Below are 16820 nucleotides of genomic sequence, written 5' to 3'. Positions count from 1 at the left end.
AGAGAAAACTGAGGGCCAGATGATGTGACATCATAACGTCGTGCCCAAGTCAGCGGGAATACACAATGTCGGAACTCTGAGATTGTTAATTTATTTATTTTTTATCTCAGCCTTTCCAGCCTGGAGGAGAAATGTGGGGTCTTATAGACCCCACATCTCTCCATAAAGAGGACCTGTCACACACTATTCCTATTATAAGGGATGTTTACATTCCTTGTAATAGGAATAAAAGTGATCAAAAAAATGTTTTTTTAAAGGTAAAAATAGAAAAAAGTAATTAAAATAAAATAAACAATAAAAACAATAATGAAAGCGCCCCCATCCCCACGTGCTCGCACAGAGAAGCGAACGCATACGTAGGTTGGGTCCACATATGTAAACGATGTCTGTAACTCTAAAAAGCTAACCTGTAAAAAATGTAAAGCATCACCTATGGAGATTTTTAAGTACCGAAGTTTGGCGCCATTACACGAGTGTGCACAATTTTAAAGCATGACATGTGAGGTATCTATTTACTTGGCGTAACATCATACATAAAATTTGGGTTAACTTTACTGTTTTGCTTTTTTTTTATACCTGCAAGTGTTTTTTTCCCCTAAAAAATTGCGTTTTAAAAATTGCTGCGTAAATACCGTGTGACATAAAAAGTTGCAATGACTGGCATTTTATACCCTAGGGTCTCTGCTAAAAAAAAGATATATAATCTTTGGGGGTTCTGCGTTCTTCTAGCAAAAAAATTATGATTTTTACATGTAGGAGAGGAGTGATGGAATTTGCAAGGTATGGAAGTGGTTAAAAAGAGAACCTTTAAACACCAGATAAAATGATATCAGCTGAGACTAGTTGATTTGTTTATCACATAAAGAGCCATAGGTAAACCACATTTGTAAATGTGAATTAATAGAATGTAACATTGTGAACAATATACAGAAAATAGGCATGACGATTACGGCTTTCATGCTACTTATCATCTTAAAATTGTTTCATAATATACAGTAAATAATAAAGCAAATGTTTGTTAAATTCATTGTTTGTGATAATGAATATGCACTAGAAATGGTATTGGATTAAAGAGGAACTTTATTCTCTAAAATTTGGCTATTTTAATTTACTGTCATTAGTATAGAGACTTTTTTATTTATTTTTAATTTTTCAGTTGCCTTCTCTGGTTTCTGGCCTAGGCAAAAATGATGTCATACATCCTAAAAGTCTCCATAGGCATTTTTTTTATCTGGATGAGGGGAGGAGGGGCTTTCTCAGTTAAGCCCATCCTCCTGCTTGTATGCCTGAGGTAAGAGCAGATGGATTCAAGGAAGTAAAAGCTACATGAATCATCTGCCCCTACTCAGGATGGGCACAGCTACACGGGGTGGGGGGGGGGGGGGGGTCAAAGTGATTTCTCTACAAAATAAAGTATGGAGACATGGACTGATAGATGAATGAGTTTGCTTTGAATATTAGACACAAATTAAAGAGTGTTTTCCAGTTGTGGTGATTAGACACAGTTCCTGCTTTAATAAAATGAACATGAATATATTACCTTTGTAGTCCTTAGTTGTCCTTTCTTGATAAGTCTGGAAATTTTCCGCAGCGCTTTGGTCCTCTTGTTAAAAACTCTGACAACATCAAATCCAACCTTAGATAAAATCATACAAGAAATGTTTGTTTGTTCCAGATATATTTTTTACAAGTATTTCATGTTATTTGATGAACACATGCATTTTACAGAACAATATACTTACAATTTTCTTGATGCCACTTCTAAAACCATCAATATTCCCATAGAAGAGAGCACTAGAAAATCGAACTATTTTAACTCCTTCTGGTTCCATGACCTATAGTTAAATAAAAATAGATCAGTGGTGTATATTGTGGTACCAAGTGTCGGTGTGTCATTTCTATTTGCTACAGTTCTAGGGCCACAAAAATGAGACCTTTTTTCATAAAAAGAAATTAATAGAATGAACGTTATGCCTACAAATCTGGGGGTCAACAATGATGAACCCCACCTGTTGCAATAGAGAGCAATAGTGGAAACCTCAGTTAAAGTATGTCTAAGCAAAGGATAATCTAAATCTAATATATATATATATATATATATATATATATATATATATATATATATATATATATATATATATATATATATATATTGCAATATAGATGTGGTGAAGTGGTGTCTGCTTTTGTTATTTTTCAGGCTAAGTACATTTAATACAATTACAGAAAAACCTGTGTCTGTCAGAAATGTTGTGTCCTTAAAACTTCCTTTGGGCTATAGTGAAAATAGCTTTCTCAGCTATTTACTTTGCTCTAAAAAGCAACGCCTCTCTTTACAATAGAGATTGGGGGGATGTCTGTAGTTCGATTATTCCTCTATAGATACAGTGCAGTGAGTTTAGTGTCCCAAAGACAGGAAGTGTGCATAATCATCAGATGCAAATTGAAGGTAAAATAATATGTAGCGGCGACACTTTGTGTCTGCTAAGTACTAATTTCGTTTTTGGCTCAGAACAGTAAAGGGGTTCTGAGGGTTAATTGTATAGGTTTAACTTGGCATCAGTTTGGCTGGGCTGTGTTAGCCCTTGTACACACGGTCAGAGATTCCGACGGAATGTGTCCTATAGGACCATTTTGTTGGATATTCCGACTGTGTGTGGTCTGCATCGGACTGTTTCTGTCGGAATATCCGACGGACCAACTTTTCCAACTTGCCGGTAAAATTTTCAGACAAAATGCTCCGATCGGACATACTCCGATCATGTGTAGCCTACTCCGACGGACAAAGTGCCACGCATGCTCAGATCAAATTCCTAGACCAAAGCTATTGGCTACTAGCCTGAACGTAATCCCGTTGTAACAAATAACGTCATCACGTTATGTACAATCGGATTTTCCAACAACTTAGTCCGACCATATGTATGCAACATCACTTCCGGACCTCTTCCGGAACGAATCCGTCGGAATTACTCAGACGGATTTGGTTGTCGGAATCTCCGACCGTGTGTACAAGGGCTTAGAGTTCTGCCTTGTCTGTACGGTGGGTGCACATGACAGGCTTAGAACCAGGCCTGGTTAGATGCTTTAGGTATCGGTGTTTCCCGGAATCAATCAGTGGGTGCATCTGGCCCCGCTGAGGAGTCTGGGGAAGGGTACTTAAGATGTTGAAGTCACATGTTTGGGGTTCGTCCGTGAGGACAGAGCTGCCTGTTCCTGTAGCTGGACCGGGTAGCCCCGCAAGGAGTCCTGGTCACGGGAGCAAGGCCGCACCACAACATGGTCAGTCTGACTAGCCCCATTAGACTCGCATGGTCTGGGGGAAAGACCCATCTGTTCCCGGGTCTCGGAACTGGCTGGTCCGAGGCGCAGTAACTGAGGGAGGATTCAAGGCGTCCGGGTGTGCTCTCAACTTGGAGGGGCACCACAGCTTGTGTAAGCGATCGGGGGAGGACTCTTCAGAGGAGGGCCAACAAGCTGGCATCCCAAGAAGTGCCTGGTTGCTGAGTTGTCAAGGACACTACCGTCCGTTTTCCAGTACTGCCAAGGAGACAGAGGACGTTCCAGGTACTGAGAAAAGGTTCCTGTTCACTTTTGGTTGCAAACTTATTCAAGGTTAGAGACCTTGCAAGTTCCGGATTAAAGTGCTGACTGCCATAGTCTCTGGCTAGAGATTTGTTCAGCTTTAAAGCACCCAGCTGCGAGTGGCTACTCTCTGGGCTGTACTAGAGACTTTCTGATTACTAGCAGTTCAATGTGCCTGAGTTTCTTCACCATTGCCCTATGTTCCCATACAAGACTGTGTTTGTTGGATGTTACCCCTGCAAATAAAAACCTTCTTAAAGGACTTTTATGGTGTCAGCGTCCAAAGTTGTTGGGTACTAACCCTGGGAACGCCTAGACATGGAAAAACAAGCCAAGCGGAGGTAACCGGTAAGCCCAAAAGTTAATGCCGCCGCATCGAGGGTTATGGCCGATACAAATACAAATGCAGTCATCACATCTAGGAACTAGTAAGAAGCATTGTATTACATTTTTGCGCTTGGGTTTAGGTATATTTTAGGTGTTTGGTTTTGGGTTAGATATACTTTTTACTTAGTAATTCATGCTGTGCTGTTACATACTTTCTTTGCTACATCCAATTTAAGGAAACAGAAGTTGTGTATCACATCAATTACTAGTACAGGTTTCAGCTACCAGGGTCATAATGTAATATTCTAAATGTACACTACAAAAACAGCAAAAAAAGGTCCATGTTTTCTACTTACAGTCTTGTACTTTTTGACCTCCTTGTATAGGTCTGTTCCAGGCACATTTCCAAGAGCACCACAAGATGGGCTGGAAAAAATGTTACATATTAATTGGTATACTTTGAGATATCTTGAATATCTGGAATATTCAACATTTATACTTAGACTCTAGAGTATAAAAATGCAGTACCTTTTATTTAAATACTGTATTAGTATGTTTCAGTGAAGACACTATTGGAAAGCACCCCTATGCACCATTTTACAGCTTTTGCAAAGTATTTACTGTACATATTGCTATAGACATTTGTATGACACTTCACTAAAAGGAGAGTAAACAGGAGTATTCTGTTTAATATTGCATCTGAGACATGTGGAATCTCATGCTTTAAAATCATGCACTTGTTCAAGTTTCATAATCTGCAAGTGGCAGATTCATTCATTACATTAAAGTGTTAATACTATATAGAACATATATCTTATGTATCACGTTCAGCCTGCAAATGTCAACCTATTTAGTAATAGCCTGCATATAATCCTTCCTTACCAGACCAGGTTTCGGTTTCCAGTGCTGTGATAGTTTGACTGACAATTACTCTATAGTGCAAAACTGTACCCAAATCATTTTATGTCATTTGTTTTTTAGGCAAATGGAACTGTTGTTTTTTTTTTTTATGTAGAAAGGAAAAAGGACTAAAAAACTTTTAAACGACCTGTTTCCCTTTCTAATTTTTGCTATAAAATATTGTACATAACATGCCAGGAAAGTACCAACTAGTCTTTTTTGGAAAGTATATAATTTGATCTCATTGTTTTCCCACACTTTTTGGAAAATTAAGAACAATATAGAAATGAAGACAAGGTGATCTCATTTTTTTGCTTCAACTTTTTAAAATTTATTAAAATGCTCATACTGAAGGGGCTACAACATGGAGCTTGGTAATGCTGCACCCAATACATTTATTGTACAGGTTATATATAGAGGGAGGAGGAGGTAAAGAATATGTCACAAATGGTGGGAAGATAGCGATTGATGGGTTAGGGTTCAAATGTGCAGGATAAGGGAGGTTAAAGTGGTTGTAAACCTATGGAGTACAAAATGAATAGAGAATCCCTCTGCTATCTGCATGAGTCAATTTTGATAAGTCATGCCGACACCACATAGCACACAGAAGATGATTGACAGCGTCAGCTGTGCATGTTTTTCGAGGAGATTTTGTAAAGGGGTGTGTCCTTTCCCTCCACTCAGGTCTCAGATTACACTCAGCTTTCCTCTCTATGCTGTGCAGTGTGTGACATCAGATCCCCTGCCTGTTGGAGCTGAGAAAAAGTTTTTGATCTGTGTGCTTTAGAATGCTATAAAGAAGTGAGGGAAGCAGATATACAGGTACAACTTATGTAGGAGGATGTGTTTTATCTCTGTGTATCACGTGAGCCTTGTCACTTCAGTGGGTATACAGTGGTGAAAATAATTATTTGATCCCCTGCAGATTTTGTAAGTTTGCCCACATACAAATAAATAAAGGATCTATATTTTTTTATCATAGGTGTATTTTATATGATAGTGACAAAATATCAACCAAAAATCCAGAAAAAAACACATAATACAAATGTTATAAATTGAGTTGCAGTTCAGTGGGTAAAATAAGTATTTGATCTCCTACCAACCAACAATAATTCTGGCTCCCACAGGCTGGCTACAGTATGTGCTCATGTGGTACACAGATTAGTCATATCAATTTAAGAAGGTGCTCCTAACGACAAGTCGTACGTGTAAAAAAGACACCTGTTCACAGAATCTCTTTCTTTCATTCAAGCCTCATCATCATGGGCAAGACCAAAGAGCTGTCAAAGGATATTAGGGACAAGATTGTAGACCTGGACAAGGCTGGAATGGGCTACAAGACCATCAACAAGAAGCTTGGTGAGAAGAAGACAATTGTTGGCACAATTATTCACAAATGGAATAAATACATAAATAACCAATCAATCGTCCTCGGTCCTGAGCTCCATGCAAGATTACACCTCATGGGGTAAGGATTATCATTAGGTCAAAAGTGAGGAATCAGCCAAAAACTACACAGGGGGAGCCTGTGAATGATCTCAAGGCAGTTGGGACCACAGTCAGCAAACAAACCATTGGTAAGACAATATTCCGCAGTGGATTGAAGTCCTGCAGCACCCAAAAGATATCCCTCCTCAAGAAGACACATGTACAGGCCAAAGAAGATGTACAGGCTCAAGAAGACACATGTACAGGCCCTGAAGTTTGCCAATGAACATCTAAATGATTCAGAAAAAGATGGGGAGAAAGTGCTGTGTTCCAATGAGATTATTTTGCATTAACTCGACTCGCCATGTTTGGAGGAAGACAAATGCTGACTATGACCCTAAGAACACCATCCCTACAGTCAAGCACAGAGTTGGAAACATTATGCTTTGGGGCTGTTTCTCTGCTAAAGGTACAGGCTGACTTTGCCGCATTGAGGGGCCAATTGACTGGGCCATGTATTGTAAAATCTTGGATGAGAACCTTCTTCCCTCAACCAGAACACTGAAGATGGGTCATGGATGGGTATTCTAGCATGACAATGACCCAAAACATACTACCAAGGCAACAAATGAGTGGCTCAAGAAGAAGCATAGGAAGGCCATAGAGTGGCCTAGCTGGTCTAAGTCATGTTTTGCTTGGGGATCAAATATTTATTTTACTCACTGAACTGCAACTCAATGTATAACATTTGTATCATGGATTTTTGGTTGATAGAATATCTCTATCATTTAAAATACACGTATGATAAGAATCATAGACTCTTCATTTCTTTGTAAGTGGGCACATTTACAAAATCTGCATAGGATATAATATTTTTTCCCCTTTGCATATAAAGGTTTACAAGCACTTTAAGTGATTAATAAATATTCAAAACTGAGACTTCATGCAGCTGAGATATACTGGAGATTAATTGGTTTAAAAAAGCTATCCTCTATTGCTGCTGCAACTGCTGGTCTAGTGAATGAGACATCATTTATTAGTTTCTCCTTCCACTTTTATCAGTTATTAATAGGAAGAGGAGGGCCTTTGCATGTAAGCAGTTCACTGTTTATATCTTTGATTGGTCATCATAATGGTCACATAGTACATAGCTGCTTAGGTCTGCTCTGTGCATAGTGTCAGTGTCTGAGAATGCCTTGGTTCACAGCCATTAACAAGCTTATTTGCAGCCCATGGGCTATTTCTGAATTTTAGTATATAAAATACAAGCTTATAAACTCTGACCAAAATCTTTCATAGTTTATGTTTGAATTAATGAGACAGTCAGTTCAACTTCGGGGCCAGAAGGAATTTTTTTTTTACTAATAGGTTTTAGTGACAGTGGTTAAAAATGGAGTATTCTCCTTTAGTTCCCAATTTAGCCAATACCAATTGTTATGCTGCATATGATTTGCATGGCAGAGGTATGTAGATGTACTTACAACTGAACACGAAGGACTATGGTCAGTAGTCCAAAAATGACTGAAGCCAACAGTCCTAGATCAAGTCCTAATATGATGGAGGCAATGCAGGCGAATACCCAAATGACCTGGAATAACATATAAATATAACTTTTAACAATTTTATAGGTATGTTATAGGCATATTTTACCATTTAGGATTTCTTTTGAATCTTTCTAGAAATAAAGCAGCACTGAGTACTCACTGCGTCCCATTTATTCTGTCTCCATAATGGCGGAACATCAAACACTTGCCAGAACATTCCCTTAAGATTTGCAATAACAATAGCAGCCAGTACTGACTGTGAAGAAAACAACCAGAATAATAAAATTTTCATGATCTTCACATAGAATAAGATAGTGTATAAGCTTTGCACCATTTCCTCACAAAGTGCTACCTTATAGTAATACATAACTATTATGTTATATGGAAAAGTAGACATTTTCTTCTCTAGAGTAAAAAGAAAGATAGTAACCAGGAAATGTTTATCCTTTACCTTTCTTTCTTCCATTACCACCACCATTAGGATGGATAAATGAGAACACAGGAAGGTGGTTAATGACTTACATGAATAGGCTTAATAAGCCATAATTTCCCAGATGTTACTTTATGGCATATTCTAAACCATTAACCGCAAAGCAAAAGTGCAAGGTGGCAAAATATTTCTTCAAAGTGTATATCATGCAACATTGAAAAGAAAGCCTAGTTTTAAAAAAAAATACATTTTAAAGTTCAAGTAAGGTAATGTATACAACACCTTTACATTTAAAAAGAAAAAATATATAGTTTTATGGTAGAAATTATTTAAAAATAATGTGTTTTTTTTAGAGCCTGTGTTTATCTGCTGCATACAGGTATGGATATATAATAATAAGAGACCATAATAAAAAAAATGCATTGGCAAGCTAGTTGCTAAAATACATACCTTCTGTAAAGGTTCGAGGAGTCTGCCCAGTGCTACTATTGCGATCAGCACAATGAAGGCTGAAATTATACCAGCAATCTGGAAAATACAGATTTTTCTTTGATTTATTCATTCCATCATAAGCAAAATTAAGTTGACTATTAATTAGCATATATTGTAACTTAGTAACAACAATTAACTTCAAACGTTTGCTGCCATCCCTTAATTTGAAAAAACGTGGCAGCCCTGGATTGATTATACCATGCCACAAACCTTTGACTACCAAGTACTATTGCTGTGGTACCTTGAATGAGGAGTTTTATAACATATGTTCTCTAATAGTAGTTGTGGCTCATGGCCTGACCTTGTGGACTTTTCCATTCTTCTTTCTCTACTTCTTCTCTCTCCTTTCTTCTTTTCTGTACTTTCTTTATGATTTTCATTATGATTTTGAAACTCTCATTTTTACGCACTTAATAGTCTTTTTATATTGTCAAGATTATAATAATGACTATTACTCCTATATTAATATAAAGTACCTTGAGTCTCATAAACTTACTATCAACAGCATCTCTATTCTGTTCTTGACATTATTTTATTATCCTTTAGGATATGCTATTAGATTATTTATATAAATGTGTAGCACCCTCTACTTTTAGGTAGGTGCTTAGTGATGTTTTTCTGACAGTATAAGATATAGAGACAGGTAAATTTAGCCAGGGTCCTGCTCTCTACTAGGCCTGTTTTTTTATTCAGGGTTGGGAGGGTTCACACTTGGGCTCAGGGATACCTCCTCTACTTGACAGTGGATTTTGCTGGAAAGAGAGGACCTGAGTGGCAGAAACCCATGTAATAGAATTGACCAATGGTTAATATATATGGTCAAGGGGCGGTCTCTCATAAAAAGGGGGGGTCACATGCTCTGGAGGGGGAGAAGTTCGAGGCTTAAGGCCCAGGAGTTCAGAGATCCCAGAGTCGGGTAGCCTGAGGTGATTCCAGGGAGGTCAAAATCCTGGCCCCTGGAGACAAAGTCAGCATGTAGTGCTGGAGGACTACCAGACGTCCCATGCGGGGATGTGCCGGACAGCGTGGGAGGAGGAAGTTGGAGCTAAGCGGAGCAATCTGGCAAAAGGTAATGAACAAAATCAGCAGCCCCCATGGGGGTACCGCTACAAATGCAATTGAGCTCCTTCTCTATGACTGTATTATTACTGCAACATGTTATTTGTACAATGTTATTTCTTTATTGAACTTTACAATAAAATATTTCGACAAGGAAAAGTATGCCACCTGCTGAGATATGCTGTCTGTTCACTTCTTAAATGCGATATTATTTTGTATTTCAATCATTTTTGATATAAGCGATCTGCACTATGGTATCTTCCTCTGGCTTCTTATATGATTGTTATACTGTGCTGGGGAGCTGAGGACCATGACTGTTCAGATGGTGGAGCAGTGCCACTCTAATACTTCAAAAGCATATGCTGACCTCACCTACCCAAAGAGGTCTACCTAAGCAGGTGAGAGGACACGCAAAGGTGGGGTGAAGGGCACGCAGATGGATAAGTGAAGAACCTATGGTGTGTGGTATGGCACATTCACTGGAAGTTGGAAAAAATATTTTCTTTGATGGACTTTAATGAATTACAGATTTTTAAGAGATTTTTCGATTTTCACAAGTGTTATCTATTATGTATCACATATCATTTATGCACTGATTAGTTTATATACATATTTATTATATATGTCGTTGAGGGATAGTGCTGCACTTTATAGAGTTTGTTTTTTTAAATTTGCATTTTGCACAGGTGGATGTATGCATTTTTTGTGTCAGCTGCTTTTTGCTGTTTTTAGGGTTTGTACATTTGTGGTGACTGAGTGTTTATCACATGTGCACATAAGATTTTTTTGGTTTTCTGATTATTAGTGAAGTGGTGTGGACACATTCATTTTTGATAAATGCAGAACATTTTATACACATACTGTATCTAATTACCACATATTGTAACAACACTTAACTTGGAAAGTATGCAGCCAGCATAATTAAAGTAGAAAGCGTAATAAGATTAATTTAAACACTTTTTCAGGTTTTTAAATGCTAGAAATCAGACATTTAAGCCATTCAGTATTTTACAGACAAAGTCTAAGGTGTGAAAATAAAAATTAAAAAAACCCAGAGGTCCAGCCAGAATTAGTAAGAAAAGCAAAGATAAAAAAAATAAAAAAAGACACAACAGAAACAGTTGAAAAAAAGTATTTTATATAAAGATGATGTAGCAAATCATGCATTAACTACATGAACCACTTTAGGACCGACCCACACAGATATACTGCAGCAGGACGTCCCTCTTGCGCAAAATTACATACAGTAATTACATCACACTCTCGCTGTGATTGGGCACAGCAGGAGCCAATCAGTGAGTCCGGCTGCCTGTGATGGCCGCCGTCACCCCACGATCATTCACAAGAGAGGCAGAACGGTGGTCTGCCTATGTAAACAAGGCAGACCGCCGTTCTGTGAGGGAGAAAGATGGAGATCTTGTGTTTCTGCTAAGCAGAAACACGGATCTCTGTGTTCCTCCAGTCACAGCATCCCCCCCACATTTAGAAAGCACTCCCAGGGAACACAGTTAACCCTTTGATCATCCCTGATGTTAACCTCTTTCCAGTCAGTGTCATTACTACAGTGAAAGTACATATTTTTTATTCCCCAAAAAGTGTAAAAAGTGTCAGTTAGGTGTCCTATTTGTCCTCTGCAATGTTGCAGTGCTGTTAAAAATCGCTGATCGCCGCCATTACTAGTAATAAAAAAGAAATAAATAAAAATTACATAAAAATAACCCTTAGTTTGTAGACGATATAGCTTTTGCGCAAACCAATCAATATATGCTTATTGGGATTTTTTGGGCCAAAAATATGTAGCAGAATGCATATTGGCCTGAACTGATGAAGAAATTTGATTTTTTACATTTTTTTATTGGATATGTTTTATAGCAGAAAGTAAAAAATATTGTTTCTTTTTCAAAATGGTCGGTCTTTTTTTGTTTATAGCGCAAAAAATAAAAACCGCAGAGGTGATCAAATACCACCAAAAGAAAGCTCTATTTGTGTGGAAAAAAGAACATCACGTTTGTTTGTGTACAGCATCGCACAACTGCACAATTGTCAGTTAAATTAACGCAGTGCCATATCCACAAAAATGGTCTGGTCTTAAAGGGGGTAAATCTTCTGGGACTGAAGTGGTTAAAAGGCTCAGCGGTAGTCCAGACAACTTCACAGCAGTCAGCTGAACCTGATACTAATAACAGCCTTGTGCAGCCAGCTTGCATGAAGAGGAGTGGGGGCTCCAGAGTGGACACGTAAAAGTAAATACAAAGAGAACATTTCTTAAAAGTTCTTAAAAGAAACACTCACAGACATTTGAGTAAAGGACAACACAAGTACAGGGACTAGAAATAGTCAGGTGCCCTAGAGAGAGATATTTAGCCCTGGCCACAGTTCTCAGGGAGCCTCAGATGGAAGAAGCAGCTCCAGGATTAAAAGGAAAATACCAGTCAGCATCCACTTATCAGGATGCCATCCCAAGTTATAATGTCACAGCGAGGCAGGAGCTCGTTTCATGGTAGACCTCCACTTCATCAGCCTGATGTCCCCTTCATCAGGACTGGAGACCTATTGATGGGATCGGACTATTCCCTGAGGTTTTGCCATTCTTTACTCCAATGTTTGTGAGTGTATTTTTACTAACTTTTTATTAAAATTTGGTTTAAACTATTGCACTATGAGCATGTTGCACTGCTTCTTTCTGTTTGCTTTTAAATGTCTGAATAGCAAAATGCATACTATGAAACTGAACATCTTCTGTGTGTGCCAGCAGTTGTCCTTTGTGCACAACTTTGATATATGTTTGTGTCACTCACCTGAGTTCTTCCACCTGTACTTTCTTGGACAGCTGTACGTGACAAGGCAGTAGTGGCAACAAAGCAAGAGAAAGCCCCACTGAATAAATTGCTGACGCCAAATGCAATGAATTCCTGTAAGCAAAAAGAAACAATAGAACTGTTTTCATAAGTTACTGCTGTAAGACAAGAAAACATTAAGAGACTATTAGTTTGTTACTTAACCTGTTTTCCTTTACTGGTGGCTCATGCTGGTAATAGTTGGATATCTACACTATATTACCAAAAGTATTGGGACACCCGCCTTTACACGCACATGAATTTTAATGGCATCCCAGTCTTAGTCCGTAGGGTTCAATATTGAGTTGGTCCACCCTTAGCAGCTATAACAGCTTCAACTCTTCTGGGAAGGCTGTCTACAAGGTTTAGGAATTTGTCCAAAATGTCTTGGTATGCTGATGCCTTAAGAGTTCCCTTCACTGAAACTAAGAGCCAAGCCCAACCCCCAAAAAACAACTCCATACCATAATCCCCCCTCCACCTAATGATTTGGACCAGTGCACAAAGCAAGGTCCATAAAGACATGGATGAGTGAGTTTGGGGTCAAGGAACTTAACTGGTCTGCACAGAATTCTGACCTCAACCCAATAGAACACCTGTGGGATGAATTAGAATGGAGACTGCAAGCCAGGCTTTCTCATCCATATCAGTGTTTGACCTCATAAATGCGCTTCTGGAAGAATGGTCAAACATTCCCATATATACACTCCTAAATAGACTTGTGCACAACGGAAAATTTTGTTTAGTTTCGGTTCGTTGTCATTTGTAAAATACATAATTTCGTTCGGTTATATTTGTTATGATAATTCGTTATACTGAATCTCGAATCATGTCGAATTTCATTTGTTATATGCGCTATAATTTTGTTCATATTCATTGAAATTCCATATTTATGTGTGTGTATATATATATATATATATATATATATATATATATATATATATATATATATATATTCGTGATAATGATTCGTAGTTTGCAAAGTCGTTTGTATGTTGAATCTTTTAACACACACAATGACAATATCTCTTCTCTGCTCAAATACAATACAACACCCTTCTCACTCAGTTCTCAGGAATGCACTTTGCCAGTATCCAACCTCCAGGACAAAATTAATCAGCTGATTGGACTGTAAGATTTACTTTGTTTCATTAGATCTTTAACAAATTACCAAATCATGTCGATTTCATTTGTTATATCCACTATAATTTCTTTCGTATTAGTTGAAATTCTTTATTTTTTTTATTCGGATGAAAAATCCAGCCAAATTTCGATTTGTTACGAAACAAATTGAACAAGCCTTATCCGACACCTTATGTGCAGCCTTCCCAGAAGAGTTGATGCTGTTATAGCTGCAAATGGTGGGCCAACTCAATACTGAGCCCTACAAACATATGCCCTGTACACACGGTCGGACATTCCGATGACAAAATCTGTCTGATTTTTTCAGACGGATTTTAGCCCAAACTTGTTTTGCATACACACGGTCGAACAAAGTTGTTGGAAAATCCGATCATTCAGAACGAGGTGACGTAAACCACGTACCGGGACTATAAAGAGGCCAGTAGCCAATAGCTTTCGTCTCATAATTCATTCTGAGCATGCATGGCACTTTGTGCGTCAGAATTGTATACACATGATTGGAATTTAAACAATCGGGTTTTGTTGTCGGAAAATGTTAGATCCAGCTATCAAACTTTGTCTGTCGGAAATTCCGACGGAAAAAGTCAGATGGAGCCCACACATGATCGGAATTTCGGACAACACAGTCCAATCGTACATTTTCCATTGGAAAGTTTGACCGTATGTACAGGGCATAAGACTGGGATGGCATTAAAGTTTATGTGCTTGTAAAGGCAGGTGTCCCAATACTTTTGGTAATTGAGTGTACATTTTAATGTACATGTTTAAGTTTTTTGAGTATACTAGCTTTTTAAAGCCCAATTGTGAGCCTCATGATTTCCTTCCACCAGAGAACTCCCTTTCTTGAGGACCCCAGTAATATGTTATCAGTTTTTTAATTTTTTCAATTCTTTTTAGTAAGACCCCTTTCACACTGGGGTGTTTTTCATGCGTTTCTCAGGCACTTAAGCGTTAAAAAAAGTGCATGTAAAGCGCTTGAAAGAAGCCTCATCTGCAATACCTATGTGAAAGCCCAAGTGCTTTAGGAGCCCTTTCACACTGCCAGCACCTGAAAAACGCCTTAAACTAGCGGCGCTTTACCAGCGTTTTTTGAGCGCTAGCGGGGCACTTTTAACCCCCGCTAGTGGCCAAATAAATGGTTAAAATCGCTGCTGCCAAAAGCGCTTTGCAGGTGTTTCCCATTGAAATCAATGGGAAGGGGCGTTTTAGGAGCAGTGTATTCACCACTCCAAAGGCGCTGCAAAGAAGCTGCTTGCAGGACTATTTTTGACACCCTGCCAGTGCAGCGCCTTAGTGTGAAAGCACTTGGGCTTCCACATTGGGATTGCAGATGAGGCTTCTTTCAGGCGCTTTACAGGCTCTTTTTTTAATGCTAAAGCACTTGAAAAACACCTGAAAAATGCCCCAGTGTGAAAGGGGTCTTATGTTGGTCACATGACATGATGGGTCCTCTTCACTCTTCTCCTAGCGGTGGCTGGTCCTGGATGATACAAAGAGTGATGCTAACATGATGACATCAGCAGCTTTCGGCATCAATACGCTCAGTACAGGTCACCATTGTGACACCTCCTCAGGGAGCAGAATCTAGATGCCCTGCACTCTTCGGGTTCATTTATATTTGTACCTGGACAGTGGTAAAAATAGTTGAGCCACAGTTTTACTGCCCCTGACTGTCCACCTTCAACTAACATGGTGGCCAGATTGGCTATTGCCTTCTAACTGGTAGCAGTTCTTTGTACCATTGTACAAGGGGTCTGCTCCGGTTTGAAGGTGAGTTTTACAAGCACAGGTGTTTTTGTTTTGTTTGTTTTTTTACTCCAGGGGGACATCAAATGTGGTGTATACAACCAGTACACAGATGTGTTCTCACGTCCACAAATATATAAATATCCTTTAATATAGTTTATAAATAGTTGTAGACACAAAGGGTATTTTTTTTTTTTTTTTTTTAGCTTTACAAAATGTAAACGGCTATACAGGCTATACTTTTTATTATACAGTGTATTTACATCAATAGCAACAATAAGAGCCAGTTTACACGAAAATGTGATTCAGAGGAAAGCTTTTTTATGTGCATTTCCCATACCACAGGTGAAAATCCTGCCCTTATGAGAGCATGCTGTTGCCACTGAATTGTTAATGGCCACCCCAAATGCCCCTAACAAATGCAGCATGTTTGCGGGCACCAAATCACATAAAACCGCAGTACTATGCAGTTTGGTGCACTGCGTTCTGAAAAACGAGTGCCTGCAAAAAACAAATAAAAGTCAGCAGCTACAAATACTGCAACTGCTGACTTTTAAAATAAGGACACTTATCTGTCCAGGGCCCCGCAATACCTCACCAGAAGCCGACACGTCATTTGGCTCTGGGGAAGATGACATTTTCATCAGTAAGGGAATCAAGAAGTGAAGCCTTGCGGCTTCACAGCCTGTTTCCTACTGCGCATTCTCGAGACGCACTGTGCGTTCTGAATGGTCCCTGCTGTCTTCTGGGACCTGTGTGTCTCCCAAAAGACAGCGGGGGGGGTGGACGAGGGGCGTAGTTCCCCGCGGGTTCTGTGGCGCTCTTTTGCCAGAGGTGGAAGCAAATACATGGATTAGACAGGTGTCTGCTCCAACTCCCCCTCCCCCCTGAAAGGTGTCAAATATGACACCGGAGGGGGGGGGGGGGAACCGTACAGCGGAAGTTCCATTTCAGGGTGGAACTCTACTTTAAGTGTTCTATTGCATTTTGTAGCCCATTAAAAAGAAGAAAATAACCATAGCAATACATGGGCTGCAAAACCGGACTGCACGGTAACGTGCAAGTTACTGGGTGTACTGGTATGATCCCATGTAAAAATTAAAGCATATATAAAGCATAGATTCTTTTTTTTATTCTGGCTGGCGTAGAGAATTGTTAAGATCCTGGTCGTTATTTAGATTTTTTTTCGGTTATTTTTACGAGACACAACAGAAATCCAAAGGAAGGCAGTTCCTTTTTAATCAGTTGCTACTAGAACAAATGTCCCCAACTGAAAATAACCCCTCTATTCCTGTTCCAGTGACCACACAAAAGTTTTTGATTATCCCTTGC

General features: G+C 38.9%; 1 protein-coding gene across 1 annotated transcript in view; it reads right to left on the bottom strand.

Annotated features, from left to right (window-relative positions):
* The window catches only part of LOC143962770 (pendrin-like), a 43936-nt gene that overhangs the window by 13304 nt on the left and 13812 nt on the right, over positions 1 to 16820 (bottom strand). The window contains exons 10-16 of the mRNA XM_077472206.1: positions 12561 to 12674; positions 8662 to 8739; positions 7942 to 8037; positions 7719 to 7825; positions 4266 to 4335; positions 1743 to 1835; positions 1541 to 1636 (exon numbers count right to left, since the gene is read on the bottom strand). Coding sequence (XP_077328332.1) covers positions 1541 to 1636; positions 1743 to 1835; positions 4266 to 4335; positions 7719 to 7825; positions 7942 to 8037; positions 8662 to 8739; positions 12561 to 12674 — 654 coding nt within the window. The remainder of the gene's footprint in view (positions 1 to 1540; positions 1637 to 1742; positions 1836 to 4265; positions 4336 to 7718; positions 7826 to 7941; positions 8038 to 8661; positions 8740 to 12560; positions 12675 to 16820) is intronic.

Source organism: Lithobates pipiens, unplaced genomic scaffold, assembly GCF_037356315.1.
Source record: "Lithobates pipiens isolate NorthernLeopardFrog02 unplaced genomic scaffold, aLitPip1_a1.2 Scaffold_8, whole genome shotgun sequence".
Taxonomy (NCBI): domain Eukaryota; kingdom Metazoa; phylum Chordata; class Amphibia; order Anura; family Ranidae; genus Lithobates; species Lithobates pipiens.
This window is presented reverse-complemented; position numbering and strand designations above follow the sequence as displayed.